The 23,318-nt window shown below is 35.2% G+C and overlaps 1 protein-coding gene across 4 annotated transcripts in view; it reads left to right on the forward strand.

Moving 5' to 3' along the window:
- The window catches only part of TBCK (TBC1 domain containing kinase), a 207,560-nt gene that overhangs the window by 14,181 nt on the left and 170,061 nt on the right, over positions 1-23,318 (forward strand). For 3 of the 4 annotated variants that reach the window (XM_057704686.1, XM_057704688.1, XM_057704687.1), the window contains exon 3: positions 5,467-5,539. In XM_057704686.1, coding sequence (XP_057560669.1) covers positions 5,467-5,539 — 73 coding nt within the window. Of the gene's footprint in view, positions 1-5,466; positions 5,540-22,218; positions 22,520-23,318 lie in introns of those variants that run through there. The other variant, XM_057704689.1, reaches the window with a different exon arrangement.

A 23,318-nucleotide genomic window follows, 5' to 3' on the forward strand; every position in this document is an offset into this window, starting at 1 on the left:
CTCTATAAACAATGAACTGGGGAAACCTTATAACATAATCCCTCTGGGGAACACTACTGCTAACTGCACAGGAACCTTCTTTTTAGTTATAAATGTCAGATAGGAACTAATCTCCTTAGACACTATTAGACTGTTCATGTTGAACCCAACTCAGCAATCTGGGTAGTCCCTTTAGGCCCATCCACCATATTGCTGGTTACTCTGTTTCCCGTTTGCCCTGCTCCTAGATCTCAGCAACCCTCTCTTCTAGGGACACACAGGTCAGGGATGTGTATAAAATTCAAATATTTTAAGTTTGGCTGCCCGGAATGAAAATACGATTGCCAAAATGTTCGGGAATTTGATTATTTTTTTTATTATTGGCAGTATTCATTGTCCTGAAAAGTTGTATGCATAAGGAGTAAATAAATTAGAGTAAGTGTTGATATGAAGGTCTGTTTGTTCCAAAAGATCTCAGTCATTTCAGTTTCATTTGTTTCGAAAAATTTGAAAAGACTCTACAACAGTATCCTTAGTGAACAATACATATTTCTCAATGATGTAATACCAGGTGATTTTGGTTTGGACTCCACTTAATCATCTCCTCAAAGAATTTTGATTTTGTTTCCTTCCCCCCTTTATTCTGTTCTTACTATGCAGATATCTCACATCTTGTCATTGTTAGTCCCCTTCCTCCCCACCATCCCCTTTTTACTTGGAGTAATGTGTGACATGTGGTCTGTTTTAGTAACATTATGTTTTCCCATGTTAGGTTAGCTCAGAAATCAGGCTTTCTCTGTTTCCTATAGATCATTCAAAACTGATTGAAGATGATGATAATTTCTTGCTAACTCAGCAGAATGATGTATTTAAATTCAAGAATAGTGTACATTAGAATTTGTGAACTTGATTTGTTAAGAGAAGTTGAGTAAAATATCTTTAAAAGAAAAAAGGCCAATAAAGCATGAAAATACTTAAGTTAACAAACAATCTTTTTCTTTTGAACTTGAAATCTAAGCAGTTTTAGAAGCAGAATAAGCATTATAAATAGTAATACATTCCATTTTATTTGGTATTGGTTACCCAGAAATCTTTTGGTTATTGCTAGGAAAATCAAGAACAAAATTATTTTAACTAATAGATCTGAGATTTATGTAGAGAATAATAGAATTGTTGAGGACCTATAAAATAATATAGTCTATAGCTCTAGCTTCATGTATATTTTAACCTAAGTATCTATATCAGTTTAGAGTTCCATCAAAGAAACAGAACCAGTAGAACTTAGTAGCTAGATAACTACATAGATATAGATTAATTGCTTGGAATTGGTTTGTGTGGTTGTGGGGGCTGGGTGGGCTAGCCTGAAATCCATAGGGCAGGTCATCAAGGACAAGCTGAAGTTTTAGACGACAGCTGAAGACACAGTCCAAGTGTGGAGTTTCTTCTCCAGAGAAGACTCAATTGTGCACTTAAGGCCTTCACAACTGATTGAATCAGGAACACCCAGATTATGTAGGATAATCTTCCTTACTCAAAGTAAACTTATTGTAGATTTAGTCATTTATTAAATGCCTTCATAGTAACACCTAGATTAGTGTTTGAATAACTGAAGACTCTAGCCTAGCCATGTTGACTCCTAAAACTGACGACCTAGTAACAATACTGTTTTTTAAGCACAGAATTTTTCCTTATCAGTTTTATTGTATAAATATTTATTTAGATATTCTATTTAAAAGGTGATAAGCTAGTCAGTTTTTAATATGAATAAGAAAAGAATGATACAGTAACTATATTCTAATAACCTTTCATGTTAGGTTAACACATTCACAATTTACCTCTTTAAGTTAAGAAAGTTTTTCTTGTCTTTCTTGTCATCCCTCTTTTGATTCAACTACTTTATTATCTGTCTAGCTTAGTACTGTACTCTTCCATTTCTTAGCATTGACTTAAAGCATACTTAAAACAAACTGTATGTACACTACAGTTATACTTGGCGTTCATCAAGTATTTGTTAGAAGAAGGACTATTTCACAGTTCTCATACGTTCTACTCTTTAAAGTTCATCTCGGTGTCATATTTGTTTTTTATAAATAATGCCGCTACATTGCTAACTTGTATTTGGCACTTTATAATTCTCAAGTATTTTTGTCATATTTTATTCTCTGAAACAGTATTATAACAAACAGCAGTTATTTCAGCAGTTATTTCAAACAGTGGTCCAGAGTTTCAAAATGAAGACTCTAATGATTTTTTGAAAAACCCCGTTCATATTGGAAACACTGCTTTTGTATACACTCTGTTACCTCTGGGAGGGTCTTTGATATTCTGCCAAGGATTATGGTTCTGCTGTATTCAAGCAATACTTTAAAAATCCATGGTTTCTTAGAGCTTTGGCAAACTCTGGTTTATGATATTTTGAAGGAGTTTCCTGAAGAATCCTGATCATTTTTTTTCTTCCTAAATCATTTTAAGCCTGACAAATTTTAGGCAAATGCCAAACACTTTGAAAAATCCCTCATAGATATGGAGATTTATGAATATATAACTTAAAATTATTAATTAGTAGAGTATGCACATTTTAACATATTCTGATGCTTTTGTTTTATATTAAAATCAGTGCCTTTGTGGTGTTATTAAGCCTAGTTTACAACATAGGCATATACTTTTCTATACAGGACGGATTTCTATTTAGATAATGGCTCTCATTATGTGAGGCTTATTTATTTCTGATGGCCACATTGAGCCTTTGCTCAAGTTAACTCATTAGATGCTTATATGTTTGAGGTATGATTCTAGACACTGGCGATGCATTTTGAATGAGACCAATATCCTTCCTGCCATCATGAAATGTATTATTTAGTAGAGAACAAAGACATTAGATAAAAAAGTATACAAATCTTTAGGAGTTGAAATAAGTGCTACAAAAGATAAGTACTATTGTGGAGTAGATTATATTATGGGAGAAGAAAATTGATTTGAGGAGACCAGGAAAGTGTTCTTAGAAGAAATCATATTTAACTGAGTAATAAATAATAATAATAGTAACTCTTAGTGATCCTTATGTGCCAGGTTTTTATTATGTATTAACTCATTTCAACCTCACAACAACAGCTCTATGAGGTAGGTACGATTGTTTCCCTCATTTTAGAGAAGAAGAAATCTTGGCACAGAGAGGTTAGCAAAATCCTCCAAGGTCACATAACTAATGAGTATTAAACCTAAAATGTGAGCCTAGACAGAATAGTCTGTGCTCTTAACCACTATGTTTCATGATAGGAGTTAAGTGGGAGAAGGAACAGGGAAGATCCTTTTAGGCAATGGGAATCCATGTGCTAGTACTTTCAGGTAGTAAAGGGAAAGGAAGACCAGTGTAACTGCAAGTTGGTGAGTGACAGACAAAATAACAAAAAATAAAGATAGGCAGGGAGTTATGTATTCAGATTTATTAATTATTATTTTATCACTTAGATTTTAGTATGTTGGAGGGGAATAAGAATTAATATGAGAAGATTAGTTAAGAGATTGTTGTAGTAATCTAATGAGAAATGATGTTGGCTTAGACCCAGATTATGGCAGATGGAGCAAATTTAACAGATTCTGGAAACATTTGGGAGCTAGAAATAGCAGGGCGTTTTCTTTGGATTTTAGAAAGGGAGATGACTCCTAATTTTGTAGCTGGAGCAGCTGGCAGGAGAGTGGTACCATTTACTGAAACAGTACTAAAGGGACAGGCTTAAGGAGCAAACTATAAATTCAATTTGAGTCCCGTTGCGTTTGAGGTGACTTTTATATTAAAGTGAGAAATTGGGTGAAAAAGCCTGGAGTTCAAAAGAGTTCTGGGCTTGAGATAAAATTTAACAGTTTTTCAACCTTTGGAGTAAGTAAGAAGAAAACACAGTCTGAAGACCCAGAATCAAAGGTGGAGGAACTAGAAGCATTTAAATTTGGGTAGAAGAGGTACCAGTCTACAGGGGAGACTGAGGAAAGGCAGGCAGATAGATGTAAGGAAAACTGACAAAATGTGGTAAGATGGAAAGCAAAGGAACGCTGCTTCGCATTTTGGTTTTCTGACGGTATTATTTGCTTTTTCCTTCTAGAACTTCACAGTTGTGCTAAATTGCTTGGAATTCAATTTTCTATGCTCTTTTCTTTATTGAATTGAAGAACTAGAACTTTTATCTCAATTTTCATTGTGACTTTTCCCTTTTTTCCCCCTTATTAAATGTTCTTTCAAATTTAATTTTCTTTAAGTTCCTGTTTAGATCACTTGGAGTTTTTTTTTACTGTAAGTGATAGTTTTCATTTATAGTATTTTAAAATTTTGTGTTTCAGATCATTCTATATAATGCCACCACCTCAGTTTGAGTTTCCAAGATGTGACCCATGCAATATCCTGCCCTCACACCTCACATGATTGCCTGTATACCATTGTCCTTCATCTCTACTCCCAGCAAGCTAGACCATACCTTGAACCAGTCCTTCCCATCTTGTGCTCTCCTTTTTCTACCTTTGCCATTTTTCATTTTCATCAAACCTCCTTGCAGTTTTTACTATTTCCAGTCCCTTTTTACCTTTACTTCTTTATCTTGACTGTTTACCATCTGTATTTTTTGTTCACCTTCTTCCTCATCTTAGAACTCATTTTGCATTGATATTCAGAGTACCCCAATTTCTTGTAAAAACTTGATCTCCCCTGAAATAATCTTATCAAATCCCCAGCCACTTGTGAGCCCAGTTGTACTTTTCTCTCACTCCTTTACATTCTTTCACCTATAAAGAAAAAGAGTTTGTTGATCTGCTATGTGTCAGACAGTGTGTTAGTCACTAGGTACCTGATGATTACATTAAAAATGTGGAGACTGACCTTCAAAACTGTGCTGTGTTATTCTTAGACAGTTTTTGTTGGAAAATAAAAAATGCATCATAGTATAGATTGTGCCCACAAAAATTGTATATTATTACTAATCTCAGCAGGCCCCATGATGTTACAAACAATCCCAAGTTGATTTTCTGTTCTTTCTCCATAGTCATGATTCAGAACACTTCTACTTTTCTCAAATTTCTGAACTCAGTTTCAAAGACTTTATGTTTGAACCAGACTGTCAAGACAATTTGTCCCTAGTTCCCAATTTTCCCTTCACTTTAAAATTTCTTTATATCTTCATCCAAGCTTTTTCTTCTCCTAGTCTGTATCAGAAGGATCGCTTCTTTATGCCAAAGGTAAAATTTCCCAGCTGGTTTTCTTGATGCACATGGGAGAAATTCTAGAGAAAAACACAAGACGAAAATAAATTGTTATTTAATGTATTGTTTTATTACACATTTATCTTATTCTATATATTTCATTTTTATGTAGTTAATATACTGTGAAAAGCTCTTTTAAATATCATTTGTACTGTATGTTAATAACTTTAGTGGGGTATGTTATTTTGTTATTAAAACACTGTGTTAATCAAATATGGAGTTGATGTTTTTTCTTTTACTCAGAGAGATTGGTGGTGGTGGCTGAACACTGCGAACAGAGTCTAGAAGACTTGCTTCGAGAAGGGAAACCCGTGAGGTACTGTCTAATATCAGGACAATTAAATAAAAAGCAGGAATTGGCAAACAAAAAGGGATTTTAACTAGGCACTGCAGGGTTTTAGTTTCTTCTGTTACTTGTTTAATGATAAAATCCAGGTTTAAATTTTCATTTTAGGAAATTTAATTCACAGGTGTCATAGAAATTCAATATTGACATTATCCAGTGTTCAGCTTTTGTGAGGTAAGCATTCTGCAAAGAACTCGACAAAAAATTACTAAAGAGGATATACATGAAAATTTGAAATTTTTTTAGTACTCAGCGTTTCTCTAGCTGAGATTAAGAGTATTTCTTGAGAAGTACATGGTGACTTCTCACAGAATACTGGTATACCTAGGGATACAGTAAACTGTATTGAAGGCTAGGTTGAAGAATAAAGAGAAATAATAATCATGACTTGGGTGGAATCTAATCATACGGTTTAAATTCAATTATTTCAATGACACATGAAATTTACTTTCTAACTGAGGCATTTTTGGCAAAAAAAAGTGGTCTAAGCTTTCCTACAAATATACTATTAAATGAGCTTCTTCATAGACTTTCTGAAATTATCTTAAAATTATGAAAAAGACTTCTTTAGTGAATAAAATTTTACTAAACCAATGAAAAATACTTATCATGTGCCTTTATAGGATTGTAATTATCCATCTTAGATTAAAGAAATATTCTTGTTCTTGGTTGATAACTTTTTAATCATTGCTGTATTATACATGAAGATATATCTTTTCCAAGGGAGGAAATATGTGTGTATAACTAAATGGTAGTAAGTTAATAGCAGCAAATAAATTGGATAAAAGTACTTTCCTCACTAATTTAAATGGTTTGGTTTTAAGAGGTCTCTGGGATGAAAGATGCAGATATCAAGTATCCCATTGCCTCACTTGCTTTTTTAGAAAAGTCTAATCTGATCATGGTAATAACAGTGCCTTTTCTATATGTGTAACCTAACTTAGTAAGTATGTTTTTAGGTGTAATTTTTGCATGTCACAAATCTTTGATTGTGTTTTTTTAAGAACATATTTATCTTTGATCACCAGTTTAAATTTATACTTTAATTTATAGGCCACCAATGCTAAAAAAAAAGAAAAGTTCTCTGTGAAAGCTAGTTGACATTAAAATTGAAAACCAATTGTGGTCACATCTTTAGGAATTTTAACTGAATCTGGGTTAAATTTGTGTAAAGATTTACAATGCAATGCGTACGATGAAAAAGCCACTAACTAGCTAGGCAGCCTTGGACCAGTCTCTTAATCATTTTCCACATCTGTAAAACAAGGAGTTTTACTTGAACTAGGGTTCATTCTGGAGGAAGTTATTGTCAACTTTATATTTTATTTAATATGCATTACATGTGATAATAATAGATTGATCAATTGCCTTTATAAGCGTGTGTTTTCTTATACTATTATATTAACCTACTATTCCCCGTTACTGAAACAGTAGATTTTTTTGACAGAAGAACCCATGACAAGTCTAAGTGTAAAATTCAGTGCTGTAATTTTAAAAGGCAAATTGTTTTAGAAACATCTCTTTTATGATCCAGCAATCCTACTGCAAGGTGGTGGACCTCCTTACGTTTGTGCCCAAGAGGTAGCTCATTGGCCTCCCTGTAGTTCCAGCCCTGTTTTGGTATTTTATCAAGAGAAAGGAAAAATACATGTGCACCAAAATATTTGCATAAGAATGTTCCCAGAAACATTATTCGTAGTAGCCCCAAATTGGGAAGAACTCAAATGTCCATCAGTGGGAGAATGGGTAAGCAGAGTGTGGTATGTTAATCAACAGTGAAACAATGGGATGAACTACTGATGAACACAACAACATGATGAACCTTAGAAATATCATGCTGAGCAGAGGAAGCCGGAAACAAAAATCATATTCTTGTATTTATATGAAATCCTAGAACAATCAAAACTCAGCTACAGTGATAGATATAAAAATAGTGCTTGACTCTGGTTGGGAAGAGGGCAATACAAAACTGATTCAAAATAGGCCTTGAGGGAACTCTCTGGGGAACAGAAATGTTTACATCTTGATTAGGGTATTACTTACATGGTGCATGTTCTTACAAAACTTGTCAAAATTCACTCACCTATACACTTGAGTGTGCATTTTGCCTATGTAAATTATACCTCAAAATTTTCTAAAAGCCTGTTGAGTTATTTACTTGGCTTGAGTTGTGTGACTCTCATATAGCAACAATAATATGTTGTTAATGAAGATGCTTCATCCAGTGGCATACTTGTTTGTATTTGTTTTTATAAGAAGAAATAGTATGAATTAGTTCTTGTTGCTTAGCAAATTATCTTAACACTTAGCAGCTTAAAACAATAATAAGCATTTATCAATTTATACAATTTCCCTGGGTCATGAATTCAGGAACATTTAGCTGGGTGGTTTTAGCTTAGGATCTCATGACATTGTAGTCAGTATATCAGCCAGGGCTGTAGTTATCTGAAAGCCTGACCAGGGAGGGATTCAAGATCTGTTTCTAAGTTAGTTCACTCATTTGGTGCCAGTTGTTGACAGGAGGTTTATTTCCTCCCTACCTTGAGGGCCTTTCCGTAGACCTCTTGACTATTCTCACAGTATGCTGGTTGGCTTCTCTCAGAGTGAGTGAGTGAGAAATCTAAGAGATGAAGAGAAGGCAAGGTGGAAGCTTCAGTGCCTTTTATGACCTTGCCTAAGGAACCACACATTACTACATCTTATTGGATACAGAGATCAGCCATTAACTCTTCACTGTGGGAGAGGAAGACACAAGAATGTGAATCCCAGGAGTCAGGGGGCATTGAGAAGCATCTTAGGAGCTGGCTATCACAGAATTCTTGGAAATCATACAAGGACTTAAAAAAAGAGGGGAGGGGTGCAGATAGGAATGAAATACTAAATCAACATTAACACTAACTGGAAAATAAAGTTCCTAAAATTATTCAGTACTCATTAGGGTACGTGGGACAGAAGAAAGGAAGAAGTTTACACTATGAAGAGAGGACAGATTATTAAGGGAATATCCAGAAGTACCAGAGGACATAGCTATGCTACAGTTGGAATTGCTCTACATCATGTATATTGATGTTACCTATGGTCTTGTGCTCCTAGCCATTCCAGAGGACCCTATAAGCCACAAGTAAAGTAGTTCTCTGTCATCAGAATGGTAGTAACTGTAGGATGTTCCTTCTGATCTCCACATTTCCCTCTCCACCCATTTATGTCCTTCCTTTACTTACTAAAAGAACTAAAGGAGAGAGAAGCTTGTGACTCAGAAGACAAATTTCCATTTTCATCATTTTACTTCAACTCTATCCTTTTACTTTACTTTCAATTATATAAGGATATAATTGGCATTGCTTTGTTAATAAGATTAAATCCATTATCTCATGAAAAGTTTTACTTTTCTGTTTGTCATTGTTTATCCTTGTTTTAAAGATAATAAATCTCATAGCAATGAATACCAGTAGCCTCAATAGTGTGAAGGTATAAAGAAACCAGCTTTCTTCAATGCCTTTGTATCTGTCTTCCTAAGGATAAAATGTTATAGATGGAAGCATATTTTTTGAGTAGGTAGCAGAACATCAGTAGGATTAAATGCAAATTTCATATTGTCTTTCATGCCATTTACATAGTCTTTTTCATTTAAAAACAAATACCCTATACTAATGCATATATATGGAATCTAGAAAAATGGTACTGATGAACCTAGTGGCAGGGTAGGAATAGAAATGCAGATGTAGAAAACTGGACTTGAGGACATGGGGGGAGGAGAGGCTGGGACATAGTGAGAGAGTAACATTGACATATATACACTACGAAATGTAAAATAGATGGCTAGTGGGAAGTTACTACAGAGCACAGGGAGATCAGCTTGATGCTTTGTGAAGACTAAAGGTGTGGGATAGGGAGGTTGGGAGGGAGGCTCAAGAGGGAAGGGATATGGGGATATATGTATACATATAGCTGACTCACTTTGTTGTACAGCAGAAACTAACACAATACTGTAAAGCAATTATACTCCAATAATGATTAAAAAAATAAAATAAAATAGAATGAATGGTAGTCTTATGGGTCTTTGCAATTTCTTTAAGTGAAATATATTTAAATATTTTTGTAAAGTACTATTTTAAATCATCCTGGTAATAGATTAGAATTCAATATTTTCCTTGTTCATTTTGGAATATAACATTCAGGACTTACTGCCTTTGAGTAGAAATGATTCTGTCAGTTTCAGTTCCAAGTTGTTATCTGATCCATCCATCTAAATTAGTTTTGTTGAAAACTATTTGGCTTTCCACATATTTGGATTACATTAGTCTCCAATAACAGAGCAGGTTTCATGTGCAGAGTTGATGTGCTGCAATTTTAATTAATTCTATAACCTGTTTATGGAAAGTGAGAAGATGTTCTCATGGCTTATAAATCAGTTCTTTCCCCTACTGCCAAAAGTAAGCACCCTGCACCTGTAAGAAAGGCTGATGCAAAGTAAACAGGAAATCTATTTAGATGGAATTGCTGTTTGAGATCCATGATTTTTACTTGTACATCTGTCTCTTAACTGTTGCAAAACTGTAAGTTTCCAGTTGTCTGCTAGTTATTTGCAGTTGATTGTCCAAACTTAACCATTGTTTAAGGAATATATCTTACTGGATTTATATTTTGAAGAAAATTTTGCATCTACTGTAAAATAGGTGGGACAGAGGTTAGAGGAATGAGAACTAGAAACTTAGAGAATAGTCTTGTGTCAATTTACTCACTTTTTTCATAATAAATTTAATATCATTTAACTAAGCAATATTGTACTAAGACATTATGGTAGTAATTCATATTACAAATGTATTGTAACCCAAGACTATCTTGAGGTTTCAAATCTCACTAGAAAATTGTGTTCTTTCTTTTTATAATTTTAATAGCCATAAAACCCTTTCAAGAATCATATTATCCAAACTGAAAATAATATTTTGTGCTATGACCTTAAGTAAGTCTTTTATGAAGTAATGTTATTTGTGAGGGTAGTTTGCTAACCTGGTTTGAAAGAGAAAACTCATCATTTTGTTTAGAGTCTATTCAAGCTTGAGTCTGAGGAATTAATTTTTGGAGAATGCTGCTCTCTTTTCAGTGGCTTCTCTGTGTTACTTGTTCCAGAGTTCTCTCTTGCCGGTATTCTTTCCAGTTTCAGTTAAATGATCAAAATTATTTGCTGGAAACATAGAAGCATGGAATTCAGTTAAACTCCTATAACCAGTACATTTCAAGAAAAAAAGTACAGCGTTGGAAAGATTTGTTTGAAGCCATCTCATATTTGGTGCCTCTGAATCTATTTAATTGCTACGCTAAAGCCAGATTCAAAATACTGAAAAGTGGAGAAATTTAAATTTCATCTAATTGCTAAAATATTTTTCAGAGAATGTTAATAAAGAGGTATAACTTCATCACTTCTATTAAAGCAAGCATGAAGGAAATAGTTTGCCTTTTAAGTCTAGGTGCTATTTAGAAAGTATTTCCTGTTTGTGTTATTCAGAGCATGTACTTTCTCTTAATCTATAAAAGTGCCAGCAAGTATAGTTCATAGATAGATATTCAGCATAGTTTTGGCACTTGCAGTAAAGTTCCTGCATTGTCCTTAAATTTGCAAGTGAAGGCAGGGTGAGTAGTGCAGGCATGTTTCATTAATAAAATGTAGTTTGTCATATGTTTTTAGGGTTATGGTTTTGAAATATTACCAGAGAACCATCAGCATTTCTGAGGTTATACATGAGACTTTGATGGGAAGCAGGCTATGTCTGCAGCTGTTCACTAGCTTGATGGAAAACATAATCTGACTTACTTGGATGAGTAAGTTTTATTTCCCCTTATTAAAAGATTGCCTACTCACTGAATTAGATACTCCAAAGAATTTTGAACACATTCTAGAATACGCTCCACAGATGGATAATGAGCCACAGGTCATAATAATCAGAAATAGAGAGTAGATACTCTTTTTTTAGACTATAACCTGATGGTAGAAGTTAAGGCTCTCATACGTTTTTTGCCTTCAAGGGTCCTAGTTTCAAAATGCACTAAAAATTACTACAGTATAGTCAAGTAACTTAGAGATTTATATAATTAATGTATATTTTTCTTCCAGTTTTACTTGTTTTTTTTTTAAAGATGGAAAAGAATACCAAAAAAAAGATGCTCTTCACTCAAGCATGGAATCTTGCAGCGATCTTTTGCTTTCTCCCTCCTGTACTCTTTATCCTCTTTGCCATCAAGTATTGTTAATACAACCTTGGTGATATTTCACTTGTCTCTGCTCTCCTCCACACTGTTTAATTCGGCCTTCACTAACAAAGAGCTTGACTATTGCATTGCAGCATTCTGCTAACTGGTCTTCCAGCTTTTAGTCTTTCCTTACTCCAGTTACTTCTACTTTGTGTTGCTATATTAATATTGTTAAAGGTCAGTCCACTCCCTACTCAAAAACATTTTGTGGTTCTCCATGTCTGTGGGGGGGGGGGGTGTATGTGTGAAGAAAATGCATTTTATAGGCATAAGATCTGACTTCAAACTCTAAATTATTTCCAAAGAGTGTCTAAATTGTTCAAGTAGTGTTTATTGTTGCCAATATGTGGTTGAAGAAGTTGAGTGCGAGAGAATTGAAATATACCTTGAATACCAAGCTGTCTTTTTTGGCCAGTGTAGATAGCACAATATACATAACACTTCTTCTTCAAGTAATTCACTTACCTCTGTCTCCCTCTATACCATATCACTGAACCAAAGCAAAAATTGTATTTTTCTTCTCCAAATTCCTTTATTACAGTGTATCTCTCTAATTGTAAGGTACCTTTCCCCTTCTAGCTTATAATTGTTTTCCTGCAATTATCTAATTAAAGAAGGTATGGTTTACCTTCCCTTAACTATCTGTACATTTTTAACATACATACAGTATTTTTTATTTTTTCTGTCTTCCAAAGTTGTTAGCATAATAGTTTGCATATAGTTAATGTGGTATAAATTAACTGTTAAATGAACTAATTAAGTTTTTAGTTTAGTCATGCAGTTTGAATTCTATTTCCCTATTATCTTCCTTTAAATCGTGTCATAATTATATTTCCCAAACAAATGAGTTTTGGTAAAAGTATGATATAAATGTACCTTGGCAATTTGTTTATTATTTTCTTGGAAATATATTTATTTCCAAGATTTATTACTTTCTTTAAAAATGGAATGATTAGGGGAAACATTGTCAGTTTCCTTTCTGATGACTCTTGGGAAGAATCCACTTGTGAGCTCATTCAGGTTGTTGGCAGAATTCAGTTCCTTGCACTTGTAGGACTTAGATCCCTGTTTCTTTGATTACTATCAATGAGGGGCTGCTGTCAGCTCCTAGAAGCCATCTGCATCCCTTACCATGTGGTTTTCTCCATCTCCAGAGCCAGCAATAGAGAATATCCCTTATATCACATCTTGCTCATGCCTTCAATCTCTCTTATTTCCTCTGTCTCTAACCTCTAGATCCAAATTTCAAGGACTCATGTGATAAGGTCAGCTGTACCATAGAATATAACATGATCATGAGAGTAAAATCCATCATATTCATAGTCTTGGGGATTATGCCAGGTGTACATCAGGAAGCCGGGATTTGGGGAGCCATCTTAGAACTCTGCCTACCTCAATTTGGTTAGTAAAAATTTGGGAAAAATTTTTAGTCTTATGGCAAGTGTCATATCGGTGTTTTGTATTAGTCAATCATTTTGGCTGAGATGGTGGGAACTGGGATATGTCAGGGGTCACCAAGACCACTCCCAGCTTCAGTGATTCAGTAGAAGCACTCACAGGACTCAGATGTTATTATTCTCATGGTTACATTATACTTACTTTATTGCAGCAAAAGGGTACAAAGCAAAATCCAACAGAGAAAACAATGGGGCAAAATATGGAGGAAACCAGGCACAAGCTTTCCAAAGTTCTCTCCCAGAAGAGTTGCAGAAGATGTGCTTAATTTCTCCAGCAAAAAAAAAATTGTGACAACATGTGCAAAGTATTGCCTATTAGAGAAGCTAGACTGAGGCTAGAAGTGAGGGGTTTTATTGGGGGTTGGTCAAAAAGGTACATAATGCCTCTGTGACTGATTGCAGTTAATGATGCTCCAGACCCCACCCCCCAGAAGGAAAGCAGGTGTTCAACATAAATCACATTGTTTGCACAAACTATCTAGACAAGCTAGAGTGATTCAAGGCTTCAATCAGACAAAACATTCTTATCAGAGCATTCCAAGAGCATAATTCCCTGAAGCCCACAAAGGGCCAGACAGGAAAATAGGCACTTTAGGGAGAATGTGCAAGATTTGAGACTGATGAGACTCCTTTTTGAGGAGGTATTAAAGTAGATTTTATATCTGCTCCAGTAATTCATGAAATGTTGTGACTTTATAGACTAATATTGCTGGTCTTGTTCAGTTAGGGTTTGTGTAAAGGCTTTTTTTTTTCATTCATCAGCAAAGTATTAGCTCTCCATTGTTGCTGTAACATACTGCCACAAATTTAGCAGCTTAAAACAACACAAATCTATTATCTCATAGTTCTATAAATCAAAGTCTATTGCGCTTGGGTGGTTTTTCTGCTTCAGGTCTAACAAAGCCATAGTCAAGGTGTCATCAGGACTACATTTCCCCTGGAGGCTCTAGGAGAGAATCCATTTCCAGGCTTATTCCCGTTGTTGGTAGGATTTAGTGCCACACAGTTGTAGGACTGAGATCCCTGTTTCCTTGCTGGCTGTTGGCCAGGAGTCATTCTTAGCTTCTAGAAGCCACCACCATTCCCTGGCTCGTGGCCCCATTCCTTCATCTTCAAAGCTAGTAGCAGCAGGCCCAATCCTTCTGATACTTTGAATCTCTGACCTCTTCTGCCCACTCTCACCTGAATAATTTGGGGCACTCTCCTTACTTTAAGATTAGCTGATTTGCAACCAGATTCCATCTGCAAAGTCCCTTTATAGCAGTATCTAGACTAGTGATTGAATTAAAACCCAGGTGACAGGAATCTTGGGAGAATTCTGCCTACCACATTCTTTATACAGATAATTACCAAAGTTTCATTCTTTATACAGATAATTACCAAAGTTTTCCTTCCTTACTTGTATCTAAACTTCATATTATTAACTACACCTCAATTTCTAAGAAGATAAATGAGGGAATTCCCTGGCTGCCCAGTGGTTAGGACTCTGTGCTTTCACTGCTGTGGGCCTGGGTTCAATCCCTGGTTGGGGAACTAAGATCCCACAAGCTGAACTGCGTAGCCAAAGGAAAAAAAAAAAAAAGATAAATGATTAGTTAATTAAAGAATAATCCTTTCAACAATTATAAGCATGTTTAACCTCTGTATTGATGAAAGAAATTTTTCTGGGTCACTCAAGTTGCCAGTTATCTTCAGAAAAAAAATCAAACTTTAATAAATGTTTTTCATAAACTATAATGCTATTTTCCATAATTATAGTCAAGAGAAAAGTAACCCTTTGTTTATTAATATAAAAGTCTTATTGTGGAGAAGGAGCTGTGTCAGTGTCCGTGTACAAAAAGGATGGCCAGAGACCATGTAAATATGTTGATACAGAATGCTGACCTATCTGTATTCTCCATTAGAGACACATTTTTTTTAAGCCAAATGCATCCTCAATTGAATTTTTTAGTGAAGTAACATATACATGTTATTTTGATAGAAAGAGAGCGTGAGTGAGTGCACCAGAGTAAGGACTAGAGTGAGAAAGAAGAAAAGACTAAATTTGGGATAGGGAATATTTGTGATAGAGGTTATAAACTCATTTGAGTCCAGGGCTTCCTAGGTGGCGCAGTGGTTGAGAATCCGCCTGCCAATCCAGGGGACATGGGTTCGATCCCTGCTCCAGGAAGATCCCACATGCTGCGGAGCAACTAAGCCCGTGTGCCACAACTATTGAGCCTGTGCTTTAGAGCCCATGAGCCACAACTATTGAGCCCATGTGCTGCAACTACTGAAGCCCATGCACCTAGAGCCCATGCTGCGCAACAAGAGAAGCCACAGCAATGAGGAGCCCGCACACCACAATGAAGAGTAGCCCCCACTCACTGAAACTAAGAAGAAAGCCTGCACACAGCAAAGACCCAACACAGCCAATAAAATAATAAATAAATAAATTTATTTAAAAAACAAAAACAAACAAAAAACATTTGAGTCCAGGCAGGTAATTTGAGTGAAGTGTACTAAACTGAAACTGGGTTAAACTGGAAAACAGGTAACACATTGAAAAGAGGCAGCTAATATTCAGCTCCAGCTGAATTCAGCTTGTGTGTTGCCCTGTTACATTGTGTCCTGGTGTTACCATCTCTTTCAGGTTTTCAAAAGAACTCACAGTCTGGATTCTCAGGTGAAATATCTGAATTTCTAAACATTTCCAAGTAGTTAAAAAGTTTTAAAACACCATGATCCAAACAAAACAAAATAATGGGCTGAATTTGGCCAATGGGCAGCCAATTTGCAATATCTGGTCTAAGAAGTTAAGCTATTGCTAGAGGAAGACATTTTGTGCTTTGTCTGATTTAAACAGATGGGGTCATTGTGAAAAGAAATGAAAAGTACTGGTTTTTTAACTTTTAAGAATCATTCACTTATTTAACACATTGGAAAGAAAGTGAAATATCTGCATTTCTAATTTTACTAGTGAGGTGGAAATTATATACTTTTGAAAGATTTTTTTTTGTTTTAATAGTAGAATGATCTGAGAATGAAAGGACCCATCTGTGTTGGAAATTATTTTCACCTATGAAAACATTCTACTTTAAAAAATCATCTGTGTGTAGCCTCAGTAGTCAACTGTCACAGCATTTTTTTCATTTGCTCACTGTTTTGCCTCCTATTAAACAAATTAATTCCTTCAGTGAGTGAGGACACTTTAGTAAACTAACTCAGGAGACTTAACACAAATTGAGTTGCACTGACTTTTAAGGGAACACCTTAAATTTTATTCTGTGGTATTGTCTATACCCATGAAAGGCCAAAAAAGGATGAAATAGTAATGAAATTGAAAGTAACCAGTACAGTTTCCTATTGGGAAATGTTTGAAAAGCAGAAGCTACTGAGTTGATAAATTATAAGGTGTCAACATGTAAAAGAACACAAATAAGTACTTGAAATCAGTCTGTAAGAGGTTCAGAGGGTTTTTTTTATTGTTTTATGTTTGTCTATTTTTAGCTATACTTTTTTAAAGTGACTGTAGTAGTTACTACAATATACATCCTTAATTTATCACAGTCTTCCATGAATTAATATTATGCCAATTCATATATGATATAGGGATCTTATAACAATGTACTTCTATCAGTGTTTACCATCCTCCCATCCTTTGGGTATTGTTGTCATACATTTTACAATCTATATTTACTTTATATAGATCATAAATCTGACCATACATTGTTATTTTTTTGCTTTAAACATTTTTTAAAGACCTTGAGAAATGAGGAAAAAAATTCTTTTGCATTTAACTACGTATTTACCATTTCCTGAGCCCTTTATTCCTTTGTTTTGGTCTAGGTTTCCATCTGGTATCGTTTTCCTTGAGCCTGAAAAACCTCCTTTAGAATTTCTTTTAGTGCAAGTCTTATGTTGACAAATTCTTACAGATTTTGGTCATCTGAAAATTCTTTATATCACCTAACTTATTCTTTTCTTGGCTAGTTAATTATAAAAATTTCAAAAATAGCAAAGTTGAAAGAATTATACAATATATCTATATCCTACAACTAACATTTTTGTCAACTTTTGTTTTATCATATGTCCGTCCATCCCGCTACCTGCTCATTAACTCATTCTATTATTTTGATGCATTTCAAAGTCAGTTGCACATGTGAGTGCACTTTATCCCTAAATCTTTCAGCATGTATATCATTAAGTATCATTCAGTATGTGTTTATGATTTCTTTTTAGGTAAAATTTATATTCAGTGACGTACAAAAGCTTGTGCATCATTTGATAGATTTTGAAAAATGTGTGTACATCTCTGTAACCCAAATACACATCAAGATTAGGTCTCTACCATCATCCTAGAAATTTTCCTAATGTCTCTTCCCAGTAAATCTTTGCCATTCACCCCACCCACAAATCCCAGAGGCAACCACTTTTCTGATTATCTCACCAGTCTGTCTTGCCTGTTCTTAAGGTGTATCTTGATGAACAGAAGTTATTATTTATAATGAGAGTGTACCAGTTTTTCCTTTTATGATTATTGCTTTTTGAAAAACCTTTGCCTCCTCCCAAGCCCTGAAGATATTCTCATATGTTTTCTTCTAGAAGCATTATAGTTTTAGATTTTATGGTGGATCTTTGATCTTTCTCAGTTTAATATTTGTATATGGTGTTCAAGCTCAGTTTTTGCCACATGGATATCCAGTTGTTCCAGCTCTATCTATTTAAAAGATTTTTCTTTTCCCACTGGATTGCTTTAGTGTTTTTGATCTCTGGTGGCCTTGGCCCGAAGCAGCTTGAAGCAGGGTTTGGGTTCCCAGCCAGTGACTGAGGTGAGGACTTGGTGGTGAGAGCACTGAATCCTAGCCACTAGACCAGTGGTCAGTGACAAAGCCCTGGCCCTACAGCTTTGCAGAAAAGAATTCCCACAAAGACAGAAAGTAGTAAAACAAGTAAAGTATTTATTAGGGAGAAAAAAAAAAAGAACAGAATACATGTGGATAGACACATGGGCTGGCTCAGAGAGAGAGTTGCACCCTTATGGCAGTTTGAATCATTTTTATGGGGCATTTCTTCTGTGTTTCCTTTGACCAATCATTGTGATTTGCCTGGTTCAAAGTCCATTATTTGGCATATCTCAGGATTTTCACATGTGTGCCTGCTCATCTCTCAGCCAAGATGGATTCCACCAAAGAGGCCTATGGGTAGGTTTGGCCACTTGGCATCACTCCCCTTTTGACCTCCAAGGAGGCTTTCTGCGCATACAGGGTAGGTCTCCTGACTTCGAGAATGAGGAATATGTGGTCTCTTATCTTCTATCTGGGCAGGACCCAGCCTCCTCTTCCAATTGTCCTGTTATTCCTATCTCAGAGTATTGATCCATGGGGAGCAAACTCAGACCATTTGCCCTGGGGGCCTATCTGTCTCCTGCCTCATTTTTATTGAAAATTAAATGACCATGTAATTGTAGATCTGTTTCTAGCCTTCTGTTTTGTTTCATTTATCTCTTTTTCTATCCTTACGCCAGCACCATACTGTCTTAATTACTCTATAGTAAGTCTTGAAGTCAGGAAATACAAGGTCCCCAACTTTGTCCTTTTGTTTCAAGATTGCTTTAACTATCCTTGGTTGTTTGCATTTCCAGATAAACTTTATAATAAGCTTCTCAGTTTCTAAAAATGTCTGTTGGTATTCTGATTGAGATTGCATTGAATCTATGGACCAATTTGGGAACAGCTGACATCTTAACAATACAATACAGTCTTCCAAAAAATGAACATGTCGTTTCTCTCCAAATGTTTGTCTTCTGTAATTTACCATAGGAATATTTTACAGTTAACAATGTAGAGTTCTTGTTCTTTTGTTAAATTTATCCTATCTTATGTTTTGATATGATTATCGATAAAATTGTTGTATTTTCCAATTGTTTGCCAGCTAGTATGTAAAAATGCAAGCAGCATAGGCATATAGTATATAAAAATACAAACATGAAATACGTAAAGAAAAATAAACCTTAGGCATATAAATTGTAAGAAGAAGGAAGAGGAGGAAGGATGAAAAGGGGAGGAATAGTTGGAAATATATTTCTATTTAATGATGATACGGTTGTTTATGTGGAAAATCCTAAGAAATCTAAAAAACTACTCTTTGAATTAATAAGTGAGTTTAGTAAGGTCACAGGAAACAAGGCTAATATAAAAATATGAGCAATAAGGTGTTAGAGTATGTTGCTCACTTAGCGGTAAATCACCCAAACTGTTTAGCATCTAACTTTTTTCTTAAGTGTAGTAGAGTAAATCTTCCTCTTGGAAGATCAAGTAATCCAATGAGGTAGAATGTGATTATTTAATGTAGTCTTTGAATAATATTAAGGTCTGGAGCAGATTCACCACCTAGTCCCTAGAACTTAGATATGAAACTATTTTAGGTAGACGGTGCCAGAAATCACCAAGCTGGGCGTTTGTGCTACAGCAAAGGTGACTTGACAATTTCTGTCTAGTGATCATCTGAAGTGAGATAGTTGGAAAACTGAGATATCAATGTTTTTGAGGATAATAAACACTTCTTTAATGTTTTAATAAAAGACAAATATTTTTGACTGAATGGAGGGTGATCCTATCTCTGTGTGGATATGGGTTTCAGTCATAATTGGTAGCAGGGTTAGAACTTTTCTCAAAGAGCAAGGTTGGATCTGAGCAATTTCTTGAACACATACCTGATTTGATCCCCAGTGGACAGCAAAATAAAACATGAGAGAAATTATCTTTGTTTGAAAACAGAATTGAGAGTGTAAGTTGTCAAATGTCCTTCTCTATCATAGAGTAAGCCAAATGTGTCCCCCATAAAATTTTAAAATTTGAGCAAGTCTGCAAGGGTGCACTTGTCAAAATAGCAAAACTATCCCCCGGATACCTAGAAGAGTTAACTTGCCAAAAGGTGTTCTTTAAAATTATTCATCTGGATGTCACTATACTCTCCATAACTATTTCAGTTTTGGCATAATTAAAGGTTAGAAGTTCTTTCAAACAATAATTGCCTAAAATTTCTTGAAGCTATTTCTGGATGGAGGGTCATGTCATCAGTATGTAAAAGGACCTCTCTCTACAATGTCAGCAGGCATATATCTAGTTCACCTAAAAGCTGTTCAAGCTAAGAAGGGAAGGACTATCCCTGACACTCTGCCTGTTTCCTCTCAAAACAGATTTTTGCCCTGACAGATTGGGCCATTTTTGCTTATTCTTAATCTTACAATAATATTTCCTTAAAGGCTTTTGGAGGAATGTTAAAATGCCTTGAGATATTTATGTTGTATAATTTGGCACATAAGTGAATATTGTCTGTGGTGACAAAAGCAGATGACATATCGAAAAAAATCAATCAAAAGATTTATTGACAAACTGACTGGGCTTCCCTGGTGGCGCAGTTGTTAAGAATCCGCCTGCCAGTGCAGGGGGCACTGCTTCAATCGCTGGTCTGGGAAGTTCCCACATGCCGCAGAGCAACTAAATGGTGCACCACAACTACTGAGCTTGTGCTCTAGAGCCCTCAAGCCACAACTATTGAGCCCATGTGCCACAGCTACTGAAGGCTGCACCGAGAACCCATGCTCTACAAGAGAAGCCACTGCAATGAGAAGCCCACACACCCCAATGAAGAGTAGCCCCCGCTCTCTGCAACTAGAGAAAGCCCATGCACAACAGCAAAGACCTAACGCAGCCAATAAATAAATAAATTTATTTAAAATATATATATATATGAAAAAAAAAGAAACTGACTGACTTTAATAGATACTGATTAAGATGATGGTCAGTGGTATGGTAGTTATAACTTTTCTGTTTCTCTTTTAAATGTTAGCCTTGAAAATTTATGTCAGTAATTAATTGGCAAAAATTTTTAGGAGCTGTCTAAGTGAGCTTTCTCTACATTTTTTAATGTAGAGCTTTCTCTACATTACTCCATAGCCCTAACCTCTGGTGTATACTGAGGGAATGATATATATAAGGAATTAAATAAGTTAATGTTAGCAGCACTTTTAAGAGCTTTGGGACATTCTTTAAGTAGAGCACTTTTAAATTTAAAACACTTAATCATATTCATAAACAAAAGGGATAGAAAAAAGGAAGAGACATAATATTTGTTAAGCACATACTATATTCTAGTCACTTTGCTATATGCTTTTCATAGGTAACGTTAAGGTTATTAGTCCTAATTAGTGAGTGATCTAAGGCTTACAGAATATCAAATATCTATTAAAATCACAGTGTAGCATAAATAGTGAACTGTGCCTCTAAAAGGCCTGTTCTCACAGCCTTTCTTAGAGCAACAGTACTCCGGAATCTGACTTTATGACAGATCCTGTTCAAACAGCACAGTCTTTTGAGAGAATGAGCTGCTTTAAATTTCCAAGTTCAGTGAGTCCTACCCATTAATTATCAGACTTTCTTGATAGCTCTGTGGGGTCTTCTTTGTTTCCTGGAACTTTTATCAAACTAGAAACCAGACAACCCAGTCTTTTTACTTTGTCAGACAAAGAAGCAAACCAAACTGGTTTCTTTATGATAAAAATCTATTGGTACACTCACGGCAAAATGGGTTCTCTTGTAAGATAGCTGGAGTAGAAAAATGAACACTGCATATACTACAAAAGAATATATATGGGTTCATGAGTTCTTATTTTATCTTGGCCTCCTCAGCCACCTATTTCAATTATTTATGCAAATGCAAAGTTTAAATTAGAAATGATTTATTTATCCTAAATTATTCAGGACCTCAAAGGGGAAGGACTAGACAAAAATAATAATGATGATAGAAACAACATAACTGCAAAATTTTATGCAATTCTTTGTGCCAGACATTGTCCTAAGCACTCTACAATGGTTATCTTATTTTTTTCTTCTAGGAGCTCTATGATGTAGTTTACTAATATTACTTCCATTTGATGTATGAGGAATCCAAAGCTTCTATGAGGGATCCGAGAAGTTAAGTAATTTTTCCCTGATCATACAATTAATGAGTTGAAAGAGTTCCAGAGTCTCCCCTAATGATAACAAAATGGTCATAACTCTAACTTCATATCCTCTCAATCTTCCAGAAAGGAGCAAGCCATTTTTACTGGATGCTGTGTAAGACCTGAGATTTTCAATCAGAACAATTATTACAGCCAGGAGAAAACAATTGACAAAGGCTTGAGTCATGTTTCTGCTCCTAAAGGGAGAACAAGTGAGCTGAGGAGTATAGGAGAGAGGTGGAATCTGAAATGAAAATTGTAAGTTATCATTGAAAGAAAGGGGCATGGATACCAGGAAGGGAAACAACAAATGTCTACTGCATTTTAAAAATAAAGTACTGCTCTAAGCCTCAGTTGCTACATCACTACCTGGAGCTCAAACTCTCTTTTTTGATTTCACCATCCATGCTGTTAAACACAGAGAAGCAGGATAGTGTAGTGGTTAAGGACATGGACTTTAAGACCAACCTGCTGTGTTTGAATCAACTCTACCATTTACTCACTTCCATGAATGCCTCTGTGCTTCAACTTTCTTACCTTTTAGAATAGTGGGGAGAATTAACAAACTAACAGTTGTGAATTATTTATAACAGCACTTGATATGGTACAAGTTACCTAAGTGTTTCCTATTAGTAGCAGTAGGGGTAATAGTGTTATTATTATAGTTACTATAATGTACTAAATGATTATTGGATATTGTTATCAATAAGCATTGCCTGTGCAACAGTTACAGGTTTTCTATGATGACTAATTATGATTTAAATTATGGTTAATCTACTCAAGGATCATTCCATACTGGGCTAGGTGCTAATAGTTCTGAAGATGAAAATATAAAGTCCCAGCCTTTAAAGAGATTGCTAGCTAATGAGTAGACAGAGTTGTAACAATTACAAAATAGCATTTTTTTTAAATAAATACTTATAAGAGGTTATCTTGGCAGACAGAGTACCTCAGAGCCAGGAGAATCCAGAAAAGTTTTACTAGGAAAATAATGCTTGTGGGGCTTCCCTGGTGATGCAGTGGTAAAGAATCCACCTGCCAGTGTAGGGGACACTGG

The sequence above is a fragment of the Hippopotamus amphibius genome, chromosome 13 (genome assembly GCF_030028045.1).
Source record: "Hippopotamus amphibius kiboko isolate mHipAmp2 chromosome 13, mHipAmp2.hap2, whole genome shotgun sequence".
Lineage (NCBI taxonomy): Eukaryota > Metazoa > Chordata > Mammalia > Artiodactyla > Hippopotamidae > Hippopotamus > Hippopotamus amphibius.